At 40.7% G+C, this 18,217-nt stretch overlaps 1 protein-coding gene across 1 annotated transcript; it reads left to right on the top strand.

Annotated features, from left to right (window-relative positions):
• The first annotated feature begins 5,208 nt into the window (after positions 1-5,208).
• On the top strand, positions 5,209-17,889 carry si:dkey-7l6.3 (uncharacterized). Its single transcript, XM_021615449.3, has 4 exons — positions 5,209-5,973; positions 11,041-11,156; positions 12,056-12,182; positions 12,665-17,889. The coding sequence occupies exons 1-4, from the start codon at positions 5,688-5,690 to the stop codon at positions 13,549-13,551; spliced, it is 1,416 nt and encodes a 471-aa protein (XP_021471124.1). The 5' UTR covers positions 5,209-5,687; the 3' UTR covers positions 13,552-17,889.
• The last annotated feature ends 328 nt before the right edge of the window (positions 17,890-18,217 follow it).

Genomic DNA, 18,217 nt, shown 5'->3' with positions numbered 1-18,217 from the left:
AGTGAAAAAGTTGAATGAAAAAAAGTTGAATGAGGGAAAAACTAAAATTATAAACGGTAATTAAAAAGTAAAAACTGTAAAGTTGTCAGGTAGCAAAGTAAGGTTGGCAACAAAACGCACAGCAACATGTAAACAAGTCTGCAAGTTGTGATCGGAAATGGAACTGGACTCCAATGGAAACCGGGCATGTATGAACACATACATGCCCGGACCTCCGAAAAAAAAAAAGTACAAATATATAAACAAATAACTAACAAAATAAAACAAAAAGGGGTCAATATAAGGACATTCATTCGAAAGTGTCAATGATCAGACCTGGCAAGCCAATCAAACAGGCAAGAAGTTGGTATGGCGAGATCCAGCGTCCACCCTCTGCTAGACCAACAATGCGAAGGTTAAGATGTCTAGACCGGCCCTCTAAGTCGACCACTTTCACGGAAAGCCTCTGCACACTCTCCTGAAAAGATGTCCATAGCTTCTCTAACTCATCAAGCCTACCAGCGTTGAATTCAGCAGCCTTCTCAACATCCACAATACTCTGGCCCTGCGAAGCAACCGTTCGGTTAGCGTTCATGATTTTGGCATCCAGTTTAGCAATAGCAGCCTTGAAATCCTCAGCTATAGCAACACGTAATTCTCCCAGAGCAAGGGTAAGTTCTGAAAGTTTCACGTTATTACATGTGCCTTCCGCTATGGCTGTCTCATTGTGCGGTAGGGAGGAGGCCTTTAGTCGCTTACAACCCAACATGTTGTCATAAAAAGTATACTATTGAATTAAAAAAAGACTTATGGTGCAGTAAAGTAGGTTAAGTTAGGCTGTTTCATAAAACGTTGCGGAGCCTCTCTCAAACACAGCTGTTCACTCCAACATGCTAGCCCCCCCTTGCATTCTGTCAAACCGTCTTGCCATCGCCACAACCTGGACTGGGGCAGGGTATAAGACCTGTTTCAGAGATTTGTTTCTGAAGACCATTCTTCACAGTAAGAATTAATGTTATTAAATGTGTAACACTTGTTTTCTCTATTTTTAAGTAAATTCTTAAACTCATGTGTAAGACCATGAGCAATTCAAATGTAACTCAATGTTCTTTCCTTTCCATTCGGAAGAATGCTCCAACCAGGGATGCCACGGATGAGGGGGTCCAGATTTAGGTCACCCGTTACATGAAAGGGGCCTCTGATTGTGAATGTGGGAAGCGGTGGCGCACGTCGGAGAGGGATCCGCTGCAGTGAGGGTCAACATCAAGTCTCAGACCATCTGTCTCAAAGCCAGCTTCAACCTGCAAGCCACGAGACTGTTCCAACAGCTGAACCCTGGGCTGACTACTGCACCTTACCACACACTTACCATTTATTTATATTCTGTACACACTGAAATTACCTTTGTCTACCGGACCAATGAAATAGTTATGTCACCTTACTGCAGTACTAATGTATATACTTTCATATAATTATATGCTGCTACTGCACTGTACCATATTCCACTCACTATGCACATGGGCAAACAATGTCCATACTATAACCCTACAGGCAATTTTTAAATCTTATTTTCATTTAAATCTTATTTTCTTTTATCTGCATATTACTTTGTTATATATTTCAATGCTTTCCTATGTTACTTATTTGATTACTATGTCACTTTTGTCACACTGTGTGAGAAGCCTGCAAGTATATGATAATAACATTTGATTTGACTGGATTTGGATTTGATTTGTCGTTACCAGTGGATCCAGGTGACCAGGACTGGCCCTTGATATCTGATATATTTAGCACACACATAATCATTTACAGTACTATTCCACATATGTTTTTCAAATAGCTTCCAATGTATCTTAAATACTAAAATCTATCAATATATACAAATAAGTGGCAACAGTTAGTAGGAAAACCGATGGCTTCAAGATGAAAAAGTGTCTGTAAGTGTCGTCGGTCTGGAGAATGGCAGGTGGGCTGTGTGAGGAAACGGCACGTGAACAGCAGGAGCACGGCTGCCGCTTGAGAAAGTGGCCGTGAATGAGGCCAAAGGGCAAAAAGCTGTCGCACGGCACTCAACCATTATTGATAACTGGGTTTCTGTCATCCTGTGAAATTTAATATTGGAATGTGGCCTACTAAAATCAGATTTATTATATGGTATTTTACCCTTTATATCACTGCCTGTTGAACAAGGGTCCACCTAATAATGCTTTTTTGTATTGATATGTTTTGTGTTTTGTTGCAATTAAAATAATAACATCCGTGCCCAGTGGCGACCCGTCATTCAGGGCAGTAGGGGCTTGCCTGTTTTGCATGATATTTTGGCATTAATACGAGTCACATATCAATTTGCAAACAATGTTAAATAATATATATACAGTGCCTTGCGAAAGTATTCGGCCCCCTTGAACTTTGCGACCTTTTGCCACATTTCAGGCTTCAAACATAAAGATATAAAACTGTATTTTTTTTGTGAAGAATCAACAACAAGTGGGACACAATCATGAAGTGGAACGACATTTATTGGATATTTCAAACTTTTTTAACAAAAATTGGGCGTGCAAAATTATTCAGCCCCTTTACTTTCAGTGCAGCATACTCTATCCAGAAGTTCAGTGAGGATCTCTGAATGATCCAATGTTGACCTAAATGACTAATGATGATAAATTACAATCCACCTGTGTGTAATCAAGTCTCCGTATAAATGCACCTGCACTGTGATAGTCTCAGAGGTCCGTTAAAAGCGCAGAGAGCATCATGAAGAACAAGGAACACACCAGGCAGGTCCGAGATACTGTTGTGAAGAAGTTTAAAGCCAGATTTGGATACAAAAATATTTCCCAAGCTTTAAACATCCCAAGGAGCACTGTGCAAGCGATACTATTGAAATGGAAGGAGTATCAGACCACTGCAAATCTACCAAGACCTGGCCGTCCCTCTAAACTTTCAGCTCATACAAGGAGAAGACTGATCAGAGATGCAGCCAAGAGGCCCATGATCACTCTGGATGAACTGCAGAGCTCTACAGCTGAGGTGGGAGACTCTGTCCATAGGACAACAATCAGTTGTATATTGCACAAATCTGGCCTTTAAAGATATCCATAAAAAGTGTAGTTTAAAGTTTGCCACAAGCCACCTGGGAGACACACCAAACATGTGGAAGAAGGTGCTCTGGTCAGATGAAACCAAAATTGAACTTTTTGGCAACAATGCAAAACGTTATGTTTGGCGTAAAAGCAACACAGCTGAACACACCATCCCCACTGTCAAACATGGTGGTGGCAGCATCATGGTTTGGGCCTGCTTTTCTTCAGCAGGGACAGGGAAGATGGTTAAAATTGATGGGAAGATGGATGGAGCCAAATACAGGACCATTCTGGAAGAAAACCTGATGGAGTCTGCAAAAGACCTGAAAACTGGGACGGAGATTTGTCTTCCAACAAGACAATGATCCAAAACATAAAGCAAAATCTACAATGGAATGGTTTCAGAACTGAAAACTGCTGTTCACAAATGCTCTCCATCCAACCTCACTGAGCTCGAGCTGTTTTGCAAGGAGGAATGGGAAAAAAATTCAGTCTCTCGATGTGCAAAACTGATAGAGACATACCCCAAGCGACTTACAGCTGTAATCGTAGCAAAAGGTGGCGCTACAAAGTATTAACTTAAGGGGGCTGAATAATTTTGCACGCCCAATTTTTCAGTTTTTGATTTGTTAAAAAAGTTTGAAATATCCAATAAATGTCGTTCCACTTCATGATTGTGTCCCACTTGTTGTTGATTCTTCACAAAAAAATACAGTTTTATATCTTTATGTTTGAAGCCTGAAATGTGGCAAAAGGTCGCAAAGTTCAAGGGGGCCGAATACTTTCGCAAGGCACTGTATATCATTAAGTTAATAAAACCGTGCACAAACATGGTCTTCTTTTTGTTTTCTTGAGTAAGGCAGATCCAAAATGCAGGTGTTTCAGCCTAGCTCAGTGCTTTCTGTGGTGGTGTGGCGAGCCTGCAGAAAATAGGAGCATTGCGCTGTGATTGGCTCAGTGTTCTGTCACTCATGGGGACACTACGTCATCGCCAAGTCTATGTCCTTAGTAAGGGTAGACATCCAAAATGTCAACCCTTTGGGTCCTGCCATAGAGTTATATTAAATGTGCCCTTCCAGGAAGGCTCAAGGTCATTGGCCACAGATAAAATGATGTAAAATCGCGTTATATGTACAGTAGCTTTGATTGGACTGATCATGTCAACATATTACTTTCAAAGTCTTAGCTAGCAGTCATCACCATGAATCAAGTCGACAATATACTGGCAAATCCTTTTTAATCCTTGTCATATGAAGAGAAATAGTGAAGATAAATTATAGATAAAACGTATCGGTGCTCATCAGCCATTGGACATAAACATTACACAACGAGTGATTTGGAAGGAACCGGTGACAGTGGCTAACTGCAAGCATTGCAACTGGGAAGTCGGGAATAAACGAGCTCAGACTAGGAAAATACATTTGAACGGTCATCCAACTCGGCATTGTAAATCTTTCTCTGATGACAAAATTTGCCCATGAAGGACGGCCGCGCCACCTTCCTGTTCAAGTGAGCACATCACAACAAGGTGAGTCCAAAAAAGTCTTATATGCTGCTGCATAAATTATGTAATATGCTAGGGAGATATGTATACTGTAGCTAAGAAAGTAATACTAAGTGTATGTTGTGTAATAAGATGTTAGTAGCCCATATGCCTCACCCTAATAATTTGATCTATTTTCACCTCTTAATTTCGCCTATCATTACTGTTCTGACTCGGCGGTGCACATATAGCTGTTTTTGAGAAATGTCATCATCTAATATTAAGAGCTTTCAATGTCTGCTTATATGGCCCCTTTATTTATCCTACGGTTCTGACTTGGTGTACAGGGAAAATACTGTAAGAGCAGCCCATGTTCTGAATTATGTCACTGTACAATTTAAAAGTGCTGAACACTATATTGACTACGTCTGTCTTAGCTCGCTCATTAATGTCTTAATCAAAATTACGGAATGCCTCTTATCCACTCATCGTTCTCTAATGGCATAGTTTGTAAATCTCAATTGTCAGTAGAAACTACATTTGTTTAATCAAGTCAGCTATATCAGCTATGTTTTTTTTTAAGGCAGTAAGCGAGGCTGAATTTATTGTTTTGCTGCCAGACAAGGCTCCGCTGATAGCCAGGTGTAGCAGTGGTAAGGATTCACTCCATGGTGCTGAAAAGAGAGCCCTGCTGTTGGGACAGCTTTATGTAGGCCCGGACAGTTTGTGGGCACTGCTTGTCGCCGTTATAGTGCAATTAATATATTGTTTAGTGTTGTGTTGTGTTGTTTAGTGGCTTTGCTGGCAGGCATATACATTTTTTGGGGGAGTTTGCGCCAACAAGATTTACATGCTAAAATCGCTACTGCCGTGCCCTTCGATGCTTACCCTCTCTGGCTGGCGAATTTCATAGAGGCTTTTATTTTGAAAGTTTGTTAACGCCAACAAAACCACAGAAGAAGGAAAAAAAAACGGAAAATCTATTTTATTTGTTGCGGTTCAGGAGGACAACTTGTTAGATAGCTAGCTCAATTATCTACGACCAGCACTTGCTATATTCACTAATCTGCGTTTTTGATTAAACTCGAAGAGGCTGTTTACACCATATTTCCACGGGAGAACACCTATGGTCACCGGAGAAGATGCTAGCTGTGCGCCAATTTCTACCTAACACAATGACCAACTACAGAGCTTTTCATACACAACTGTCGTCCATCATGGATGCATTGACCAAAGCGGCGGTGGCAGATATCTGCGAGCTCGTAGATGACAGCTATGCTGTTTTACAATTGGAAATCTCTCGAAGCCACAAAGAGAATGAGGCATTGAGAAGGAAACTCGAGTTGATCGAGACCATCATTGCGCGTGGGCAGAGAGGGAATATGGCAGAAACAAACCACCAAGCTAACATTGATTCCCTCAATGCCGGTATGTATGTATGTATGTATGTATGTATGTATGTATGTGTGTGTGGCCAGCTATATCTGAAATTAACATGCCTGCAAAGCCTGAAAACTTAACCCCAAAATGTTTTTCGCAGCTAAGAGGAGTTGCCACATTATTCCAATAGGTGTCTCCATAATGACAATCTAAATACAACTGGTAAACTTGCTTTACCTTGTTCTCAGCATTTCTCCCTTCGTTATTGGTTCATCATACCAAATTATTTTAATCTGAACCATAGAAGTGATTGATAGTGAATATGTATGTTTTTTTCCCCCACAGAAAACATTGTAAAATAACACAATGCTAAACATTGTGAAATAGTAATAATACAAGTCACGTTGCTGTAATATAATCACATTTTCAAGAATGTATGTAAATGTAAATATGTATGTAAATCAAAAAGCCCCAACCGTTTGCATTTCATAAAAAAATGTAATTCCTGACGTCCCAGTCATCTATCCCTCTTAAGATGGAAAGAGAAGATAGTGGGGCAAAAAAGTATTTAGTCAGCCACCAATTGTGCAAGTTCTCCTACTTAAAGATGAGAGGCCTGTAATTTTCATCATAGGTACACTTCAACTATGACAGACAAAATGAGAAAGACAATTCCAGAAAATCACATTGTAGGATTTTTAAATTAATTTATTTGCAAATTATGGTGGAAAATAAACTTTGGTTTCTGACCAAATACTTATCTCAATACTTTGTTATATACCATTTGTTGGCAATGACAGAGGTCAAATGTTTTCTGTAAGTCTTCACAAGGTTTTCACACACTGTTGCTGGTATTTTGGCCCATTCCTCCATGCATATCTTCTCTAGAGCAGTGATGTTTTGGGGCTGTTGCTGGGCAACATGGACTTTCAACTCCCTCCAAAGATTTTCTATGGGGTTGAGATCTGGAGACTGGCTAGGCCACTCCAGGACCTTGAAATGCTTCTTACGAAGCCACTCCTTCGTTGTCCGGGCGGTGTGTTTGGGATCATTGTCATGCTGAAAGATCCAGCCACGTTTCATCTTCATCTTCAAATGTTTTTACCAAAAAGTTATATTTTGGTTTCATCTGACCATATGACATTCTCCCAATCTTCTTCTGGATCATCCAAATGCTCTCTAGCAAACTTCAGATGGGCCTGGCCATGTACTGGCTTAAGCAGGGGGACACGTCTGGCACTGCAGGATTTGAGTCCCTGGCAGCGTAGTGTGTTACTGATGGTAGGATTTGTTACTTTGGTCCCAGCTCTCTGCAGGTCATTCACTAGGTCCCCCCGTGTGGTTCTGGGATTTTTGCTCACCGTTCTTGTGATCATTTTGACCCCACGGGGTGAGATCTTGCCTGGAGCCCCAGATTGAGGAAGATTATCAGTGGTCTTGTATGTCTTCCATTTCCTAATAATTGCTCCCACAGTTGATGTCTTCAAACCAAGCTGCTTACCTATTGCAGATTCAGTCTTCCCAGCCTGGTGAGGTCTACAATTTTGTTTCTGGTGTCCTTTGACAGCTCTTTGGTCTTGGCCATAGTGGAGTTTGGAGTGTGACTGTTTGAGGTTGTGGACAGGTGTCTTTTATACTGATAACAAGTTCAAACAGGTGCCATTAATACAGGTAATGAGTGGAGGACAGAGGAGCCTCTTAAAGAAGTTACGGGTCTGTGAGAGTCAGAAATCTTGCTTGTTTGATCAATTAATCAACTTTTATAATTTGATAGTCAGTAATAGAGTTAATCAGTTCCTCTCTGTCCTCACCTGCAGGAGACTGTTTATCCTCTGACTTCAGATTTTTGGGCAATGTTAGGTAGCTAGCTTGCTACATACAGGGCTCCAAACTAACTTTTTTCATCACTGTCCCAGAATCGTTCTGAAGTGCAATTTAACTGTCCCAATGTATATCAATCTACTGTTGACTAACCCCATTACGCACAAATTTGCACAAACGAGGCTGCAATGAAAACTAATGGACTGTAGTGACTGTGTTAGCTTCAAAATCCGGGGTGTGAACTACGTTTCTGTTCAAGCGTTGATTGACATGGTAATAACCCGATAGTATTGGAGAAGAGTTGAAAAAACGGACCCCTCTGAAGCTGTACGTTAAATTGTGATGTGTCATGACGTAACGTACAGCGCGCATAATGCGACTCATTCTGTGTTGTACAGCCTCTCCACCAGGTGTAGCGCTTCTCTCACAAATTAAAAACAAGAAAGGGACAGGGTAACGGGGATACCTAGTCAATTGTACAACTGAATGCATGCATTTTTTGCGTTGTCACTGCAAGCCATCAAGACTCAAAAGCCGCCACAGCCGCTGTTTACTTCTGAAGATAACTGTAGCGCCGCCCTAAAAACCCGATTTATAATTCGACACAAACCTTTAAGTAGATATGTAATGACACTTAATATAAACTCTTTATAGTGTTTTATTTACATTTTAGAGGTGATGAGTTGGACAGATTGGGTGAAAAAAGCTGTTTCCCCACACGGCTGATCTCCCCCTTTCACTATCACGCAGTAGGTATCGCTTCCCCACCTGCCATTTTTAAAAAGACGCTCATTGCCTCCTTCAATCATGCAAAGACGGGCAGCATGAAGGTCTCGTCTTGGATTTTGCTGGAAAGGGGAGAAATTGTGCTTTACAATGGTATTCATATTATGTTTTTAGGGCACTAAAATAAGGTAAATTGTACGTTACAGCGCAATGTACAAAAGTGCATTAGTTAACTACAATACCCTATAATGACAAAGATAAAACAGGTCATTAGACATTTATGCAAATGTATAATTTAAAAAAATTCTGAAATACCTTATGTACTTAAGTATTCAGACCCTTTGCTATCATCATGGGGGTATTGTGTATATATTGATAAGGGGGGGGACAATTTAAGACGCTTGGCATTCTCTCAACCAGCTTCATGAGGTGTAATGCATTTAAATTAACAGGTGTGCCTTGTTAAAAGTTAATTTGTGGAATTTCTTTCCTTAATGTGTTTGAGCCAATTAGTTGTGTTGCAACAAGGTAGGGGTGGTATACAGAAGATAGTCCTATTTGGTAAAAGACCAAGTCCATATTATGGCAAGAACAGCTCAAATAAATGCCATCCCATCTGGTTTGCGCTTAGTGGGACTATCATTTGTTTTTCAACGTGACAATGACCCAACACACATCCAGGCTGTGTAAGGGCTATTTGACCAATAAGGAGAGGGATGTTGCTGCATCAGGTTACCTGGCCTACATAATCACACCTCAACCCAATTGAGATGGTTTGGGATGAGTTTGACCGCAGAGTGAAGTAAAAGTGCCCAGCATATGTGGGAACTCCTTCAAGACTGTTGGAAAAGCTTTCCAGGTGAAGCTGGTTAAGAGAATGCCAAGAGGGTGCAAAGCTGTCATCAAGGCAAAGGGTGGCAACTTTGAGAAATCTCAAATGTGAAATATATTTTGATATGTTTAATACTTTTTTGGTTACTACATGATTCCATATGCTATATTTCATAGTTTTGATGTATTTACTATTATTCTACAATGTAGAGAATATTAAAAATAAAGAGAAACCTGTGCTAACACAATTTCAAAAGGGTTTTCTATTTATCAATTAGCCTTTTAAATTATAAACTTGGATTAGCTTACACAACGTGCCATTGGAACACATGTGTGATGGTTGCTGATAATGGGCCTCTGTGTGCCTATGTAGATATTCCGTTAAAAATCTTGTTTCCAGATACAATAGTCATTTACAACATTAACAATGTCTACACTGTAATTCTGATCAATTTGATGTGATCTTAATAGACAAAAAATGTGCTTTCAAAAACAACCAAACTAATATATGTGCACACCCCTTCAAATTAGTGGATTCGGCTATTTCAGCCACACCCATTGCTGACAGGTGTATAAAGTCGAGCACACAGCCATACAATCTCCATAGACAAACATCGGCAGTAGAATGGCCTTACTGAAGCGCAAAGTGACTTCCAATGTGTCACCATCATAGGATTTTAACTTTCCAACAAGTCAGTTCGTCAAATTTCTGCCCTGTTCGAGCTGCCCCAGTCAACTGTAAGTGCTGTTATTGTGAAGTAGAAACGTCTAGGAGCAACAACGGCTCAGCTGTGAAGTGGTAGGCCACACAAGTTCACAGAACGGAACTGCTGAAGCGCGTAGAGCAAAAAAATTGTGTGTCCTCGGTTGCAACTCACTACCAAGTTCCAAACTGCCTCTGGAAGCAACGTCAGCAGAACTGTTTGTTGGGAGCTTCATGAAATCGGTTTCCATGGCAGAGCAGTCACACACAAGCCTAAGATCACCATGCGCAATGCCAAGTGTCTGCTGGAGTGGTGTAAACCTCGTCGCCATTGGACTCTGGAGCACTGGAAATGCGTTCTATGGAGTGATGAATCATGCTCCATCTGGCAGTCCGGCAGACAAACCTGGGTTTGGCAGATGCCAGAAGAAAGCTACCTTCCCCAATGTATAGTGCCAACTGTAAAGTTTGGTGGAGGAGGAATAATGGTCTGGGGCTGTTTTTCATTGTTCCGGCTAGGCCCCTTAGTTCCAGTGAAGGGAAATCTTAATGCTACAGCATACATTGCATGACATTCTAGACGTTTCTGTGCTTCCAACTTTGTGCCCCCGTGCTCAGTTGGAGTGGAAGAACTTGACTGGCCTGCACAAAGTCCTGACCTCAACTCCATCGAACTGTTTTGGGATGAATTGGAACACCGACTGCGAGCCAGGCCTAATCGCCCAACATCAGTGCCCAACCTCACTAATGCTTGTGTGGCTGAATGGAAGCAAGTCCCTGCAGCAATGTTCTAACATCTAGTGAAAGCCTTCCCACAAGAGTGGAGGCTGTTATAGAAGCTAAGGGGGGACCAACTCCATATTAATGCCCATGATTTTGGAATGAGACGAGCAGGTGTCCTCAAATTTTTGGTCATGTGTGTTTGTGTTTTGATGGTCTTGTCCATCATGTGTGATTCATTGATGGCACATACTGTCTTCATTACAATATTGTAGCTTACTTAGTTATCAGGCCTACTTCTCACTTTGTCCTAGAACATTCCTCTTCATCTGGAAGGGCTGCCTGTACCAAGCAGTCAAATGAAAATCTAAGAAGAGCTGGAAAGATCACAGCTGTTCGGGAAGCCACAGAACAGTCTGAAAATAAAGAGGTAATAGAAAAAAATCTACATGAAGCTTTATTAGAGCTGGTTTATGGCTTTCTCATGTTCTGTTTTGCCATCCATGTTTTATTGATGATAAATCCTGTTGAGAGCCCAACTTAAAAAAACATCAGTGACCACTAGACCGCAGTCTAATGGTTTCCACTGCCACCATTACTTGGTGGTTCCATTACATTGAGTGTCTTGAGACATTTTCCATTAGGAAGTAATGGTCTCTACTGGTGAAATCACAATGTCTATACCAGGGGTGTCAAACTAATTTTGCCCTGCAGGCTGCAATCAGTCTACAATTTATTTTTATTTTTTTCTATTTATTTAACTAGGCAAGTCAGTTAAGAACAAATTCTTATTTTACAATGACGGCCTACACCAGCCAAACCCGGACGACGCTGGGCCAATTGTGTTCTGCCCTATGGGACTCCCAATCATGGCCGATTGTGATACCGCCTTGATTCAAACCAGGGTGTCTGTAGTGATGCTTCTAGCACTGAGATGCAGTGCCTTAGACCACTGCGCCACTTGGGAGCTCTGGAGGAACGCACTGAAAATGTGTTTATATTTCCTTCAAAATGTGCTAGTCCTCTATCCATTGTTTTCAGAATTTTCAATCCTCCCTGACCTAACATTTATTTTGGTAATTGTTAGCAAGTTGGACAGAGTGAAGAGATTATTAATATAGTTAAATTTTATTGGGTTTTAGTCATTTCAGTGTGGATTGAAACCATATGCAACCCCTGGTCTGTACAAAAATGTTATGGTATTAATGTCTTTTACCTTTTAATCATGACTTACAGTACATGGCCCCCATTTTGCTGCCTCCACAACTCATTCTGCAAACCCTGCATCTTCCTGTATTTTCAATTAAATATGCTCTCTCGCCATATCAGGTGGTTTTGCAGGTAACTGAAGAGGAGAAGATCGGACCTGACATAGTCTTAATCAAGGAGGAGAAGCTGGGTGGGGACTTGGATAGTAGTAATGACACACAGGATGTTCTGCTATTCAGTGAGAAGGGTAAGTGAAAGGTGTACACATTAATTGTTAGCCAGGTGGAATTGCATGGACGTTGCAAATTCTGTCTGTTATGTCAACTGCTTTTCTCTCCCCGATGTCAAGTGGTAAAGTGAACTTAGTTGAATCACACTCCTAACATTATCACACACAAAAGTAAGTGTAGGCCTACACAATTTCCCCCATCACTGGCAATATTGCTCCCCGCATCAATGCTGACAGTCATTTGTCGTGAGCGTTGTGGCCCAAACTGGTTCGACTGCGTCTCCCTGACAGATGTAGATGGCTGAGCTACTACAACCCAATTTTAAATGTTTTTGAGACATAGGAAAAAGCTTTATCTACATTATTATTGCTTGTGTAGGGCAATATGTACCCCCACCCTGTTGCCAGCCACATCTCCTACTTCTCCCCTTACAAAACAATGGAAACACAGGTACATTGCTGTGTTTGACATGCCTATTTGCTCCAATCTCTTCCCTAAGGTACTGCGGCGTCGTATGGTGAAGTGGATGACGGTGAAGAAGGGCCATCCAGAACAACCTCCTCCACCATAACTACGAGGGAGTGGGACAGAAGTGGAGAGGATAGTGGCCACCGATCCGAGCAGGGGAATGAGAGTTCTCAGAGGACTCCCCAGTTTTTGCGTTCTAAATTCACGGCCGGAAGATGGAACCCCCTGAGCCTTAACTACACGCTGCATGAGACACCCAGTGAGTCTGGGTCCAGTCCACCGGGAGGGAATAATGAAATGGAGACAGTGGAATCCGTTTATGATTTCCCTTCAGAAACCGACACCGTCCCCTCTACTCACCCGACAGGGAAACGGTTTCCCTTTGAACCAGACAGTAGTCCAAATTCTCTCGCTGGGAATTTCGAAATGAAAAGAGAAGTTTCCATGGTCAGCTCTCTACCCTACGACGTGGAACTGGATATGTGTTCTTCATGGAGCAACCAGGATATGCTGGGAATGGTTTCCATGCAGGACGGGAAATACCTGAAACCGGACCGCAGGGAATTGCTGCTTGACAAGGTTGCAGACTTGAGCTCTGCCCATTATCAAATGACTGCCGCCGGACTTCACGCTGCAGCCAAGTATGACAGCAGAGACAGCAAGCGTTTTATTTGCACCTTCTGCAGCAAGTGTTTTACATCGTCGCGAAATCTGGAGACACACCTACGGGTTCACACAGGAGAGAGACCATACAGCTGCACCCAGTGCGGGAAGAGGTTCACCCAGTCTGGCCATCTGAAAACGCATCAGAGCGTACACACCGGAGAGCGGCCATTTGCCTGCGAGCAGTGTGGTAAAAGGTTTGCAGGGAAACAGAATTTGAGGTTACACCAACAGAAAAACCACCCTAATCTGTGAGGTGTAAGGCTAGTTGAGAGCTCCACGAACAGTTATGCCTAACATTTTTAGAAGCATTAGACCAGAACCGTGGCACTGTTTGACATCTAAGTTTGAACATTAGTCATGAAGAAAAGGCTATTTTGTATTTTCACACTCATGATATGTTTTCATGGATGAACTCCGCAAGAATGGTGGAGGTGAAAAACGTGGTCTAACATTGCGATGCTCTAATTTCAATTTTTCTTCCATTTAATTGCCTTTGAAATGATACAATTGATAATATTTAACCCAATGAAACAAAGCTATTTGATGAGACATTATTACCACTGGAATGTATTTTGAAAATGGAACAGTCCTTCCATATAAGTTGTTACGATAATGGTCACACTTTAAATTTACCACAATTCATAAAGGCTTAATATAGCATACATAAAGTCTTAATAAGAACTATAGAGTGCATTGCCTAATGCATCATATCCTACTATGGAAATTCTCAAAAAAGCTGTGCTTTACAAAGGGCTGTAACTATATGTAACAGTATAACATTATTAGTGTACTTGCAAGAAGATGACTCATGTCAGGCCAGAACTGTAAGAGAAAATGTGTTCTCCCAGTAAACTTACATTTTTATAATACAGACAGTAGGAAAGTTTATTTAAAGGATGAGTCAGTTCAGAAGCTAGAAGATTCATTATTTGCCAACAGCTGCAATTCCCAGTTAAACGACATCACGTTTTGAAGTTCACTTTCATTGTTTTGTCTAATAACACTATCATGAATCTACAAAGACGTTTTGTGGGTCAGTAGCTAGGTTTCCATCCAATTGGCGATTTTCATGCAAAAATTATAAAATCTGCATGACACAAATGCGCGTTTTCCAACCAGTGGTCTGTTTTCACCAAACTGACTTGTTGCGTATACAAATCAGTGCCTGATGACGTAGTGCATACAATTTACTTTTCCGTTTAAGTTTTCAGGTACCGAATAAAATGTGTTCAATGTGTTTCCATTGCATTTTCAACTCTACCGATAGCTTTGTAACAAACTGTTGCATTAAATAGCAAATGTGCCTACTCTGGTCTTGACACGTGCGCTCTAGCCAACAGCTCGCAGATACAGTATGCTAGTCTACATGATGAGATTATTATGGATAAGACTGAGAATATTTATTTGTCAAACAGCAGTTTGAACAAAATACAATTTCAGCTAAACCCTAAAAGTATAGTATCTAACAAAATAACTACGTTATGCCATTCACTAACTATTTGCATATCATAGAAATGTGGATATGTTTGTGGATAAAATTATAATTTACTCAACCTCTTTAAATGTATTGATTTACCTGTTTATTTAGTACGTGATTGTCAATATTTGGGTTTGGCAGTGTGTTGACATTGAAGGTGAATAATATGTCTGAAATTAGTGAGTCAGAACAATGTTTTATTATTGTTCATATGCAATATAAAAAGTCAGGAATAAGTCAATTCTAGCTCACCATCAGGCAATTGTTGAACTTGTGCATTGCAATATATTTCTAATATTCATGAATATCTGTTTTGTAAATTCAGAGTTCCTTTTATAATGCATTTACATAACTGTCACATAATATACTTCACAATTTAAAAACAAGACCTGTATACAGTGGCAAGAAAAAGTATGTGAACCTTTTGGAAATACCTGGATTTCTGCATAAATTGGTCATAACATTTGATCTAATCTTCGTCTAGGTCACAACAATAGACAAAGTCTGCTTAAACTAATAACCCACAAACAATGATATGTTTTCATGTCTTTATTGAAAACACTGTGTAAACATTCATGGTGCAGGGTGTAAAAAATGTGAACCCTTGGATTTCATAACTGGTTGACCCTCCTTTGGCAGCAATAACCTCAACCAAACATTTTCTGTAGTTGCTGGTCAGACCTGCACAACAGTCAGGAGGAATTTTGGACCATTCCTCTTTACAAAGCTGTTTCAGTTCAACAATATTCTTGGGATGTCTGGTGTGAACTGCTCTCTTGAGGTCATGCCACAGCATCTCAATTTGGTTGAGGTCAGGACACTGACTGGGCTCTGACAGAAGGTGTATTTTCTTCTGTTAAAGCCATTCTGTTGTTGATTCAGTTCTGTGTTTTGGGTCGTTGTCCTGTTGCATCACCCAACTTCTGTTGCGCTTCAATTGGCGGACAGAACCTTACATCCTGAATTTTTCTGTCGATGATAGCAAGCTGTCCAGGCCCTGAGGCAACAAAACAGCCCCAAACCATGATGCTCCCTCCATCATACTTTACAGTTGGGATGAGGTTTTGATGTTTGTGTGCTGTGCCTTTTTTTTTCTCCACACATGTTGTGTGTTCCTTCCAAACAATTCAACTGTAGTTTCATCTGTCCACAGTGTATTTTGCCAGTAGCGCTGTGGAACATCCAGGTGCACTTTTGCAAACTTCAGACATGCAGCAATGTTTTTTTTGGACAGCAGTAGCTTCTTCCGTGGTGTCCTCCCATGAACACCATTCTTGTTTAGTGTTTTAAGTATCATAGACTTGTCAGAGATTTCTGTAAGTCTTTAGCTGACACTCTAGGATTCTTCTTAACCTCATTGAGCATCCTGCGCTGTGCCCTTGCAGTCATCTTTGCAGGACGGCCACTCCTAGGGAGAGTAAAAACAGTGCTGAACTTTCTCCATTTATAGACAATTTGTCTTACCGTGGACTGATGAACATCAAGGCTTTTAGAGATACTTTTGTAACCCTTTCCAGCTTTATGCAAGTCAACAATTCTTAATCTTAGGTCTTCTGAGATCTCTTTTGTTCGGGGCATGGTCCATATCAGGCAATGATTCTGGTGAATAGCAAACTCAAATTTTGTGAGTGTTTTTTTATAGGGCGGGGCAGCTCTAACCAACATCTCCAATCTCGTCTCATTGATTGGACTCCAGGTTAGCTGACTCCTGATTCCAATGAGCCTTTGGAGAAGTCATTAGCGTAGGGGTTCACATACTTTTCCCAACCTACACTGAATGTTTAAATGATGTATACTTTGTGTTATTAGTTTAAGCACACTGCTTGTCTGTTGGGACTTAGATGAAGATTAGATCAAATTTGATGACCAATTTATGCAGAAATCCAGGTAATTCCAAATGGTTCACATACTTTTTCTTGCCACTGTATAATAAAGAGAACCTAACCACATTTATCTGGTTCTTACCTGTGTAGCTTCAGAGGTTCCACCTGCAATATTTGTGTGATGAGAACACAGGCTGTCACCAAGGCTGCTGTTTTAAAACTTGGGTACAGGCAGTATCTTTTCTTCGCCCCTTTCCTATTGTTTGTGGCATACTATTCTCCAGATGGACAAATTCTTCACACATTGGCATTTCCAAATCCATAGTACCACCCAAATATAATTTGACATTTTAAAGTGTCAAACAATAAACTGTAACAGACTAGCCCTGAAAATGAACAGATACCCGGACCCATGTGGAGTTCCAAGGCTTTGCACAAGCAGTTTGCATCCTGCTTTGGTGTGTTGACCAAGGCAGCAGTGGCTGACATCTGTGAAGTTGTTGATGAAGGTTATGCAATTTTGCGAATAGAAAGGAAAATGAGGACATATAATTTCCCAATGAAGCGATGGGAAAGCGAGAACTCAAGCTGTTGTTACAGAAGCAGTCCCACCAGGTGAAGGTCTCCATCCAAATCAGTCACAGCAGGAGAACACTGGTCATAAAAGGAATGGCATAACAATAACCGCTGGAGATTGAAGAGGTCAGTTGAAGATGAAGAGGTCAGTTCCCATGTTTAACTCCTTCAGTTGCTACAGTGCATTCTGAAAGTATTCAGACCCCTTGACTTTTTCCACATTACAGCCTTATTCTAAAATGGATTAAATTGTTTTTTTTTCTCATCAATCTACACACAATACCCCATAATGACAAAGAAAAAACTGTTTTACAGAAATGTTTGTATTATTGACGCACCGATATGACATTTTTGGCCAATATCCGATATTTTCCTTGCAAAAAAAAACAATACGGATATTACATTTTTGCAGTCTTTTAAGCATTCTAGTACAGTTAAATAGTTAACACACACACATGGACACAGCGGTCTAAGGCACTGTATCTCAGTGCAAGAGGTGTCACTACAGTCCCTGGTTCAATTCCAGGCTGTATCACATCCGGCCGTGATTGGGAGTCCCATAGGGTGGCGCACAATTGGGCTGTCATTGTAAATAAGAATTTGTTCTTAACTGACTTACCTAGTTAAAAGGTTACACACACCACACTGAACACAATATTATTTTGTTGGCATTTGTGAATGTCCCCATTACCAGTAAAACATCATCAAAACCTATTTCTTTCACTTACTTGCTGTGCTGTTTCATTGTTCATTTGTTCAGTCGTTTCATTCTCAACCAGGATTTCTATGGAACGCTGTTTGGGTCTTTGCGTGTCAAAAAGATTCATGTAAAATAACACCATTTCACATGTCAAGTAACACGACATCTGTTTCAGTAGCTAACTATATAGCTAGGTGTCATCTAAAATAACCCTAATTTATAAGACAGTTCTTATTTGATTTATGTTTGTTGGACCCATCTATGTGAAGCTAGCCACAATAAGGATTAGCCACAATAGTGGACTTTGCGGTTAGCCTTAAATAAAAGTATATGCATAATTCT

Source organism: Oncorhynchus mykiss, chromosome 9 (genome assembly GCF_057628025.1).
Source record: "Oncorhynchus mykiss isolate SJ-2025 chromosome 9, ASM5762802v1, whole genome shotgun sequence".
Taxonomy (NCBI): domain Eukaryota; kingdom Metazoa; phylum Chordata; class Actinopteri; order Salmoniformes; family Salmonidae; genus Oncorhynchus; species Oncorhynchus mykiss.
Note: the sequence above shows the minus strand (reverse complement) of the source record. Positions and strands in the feature narration are given on the sequence as shown.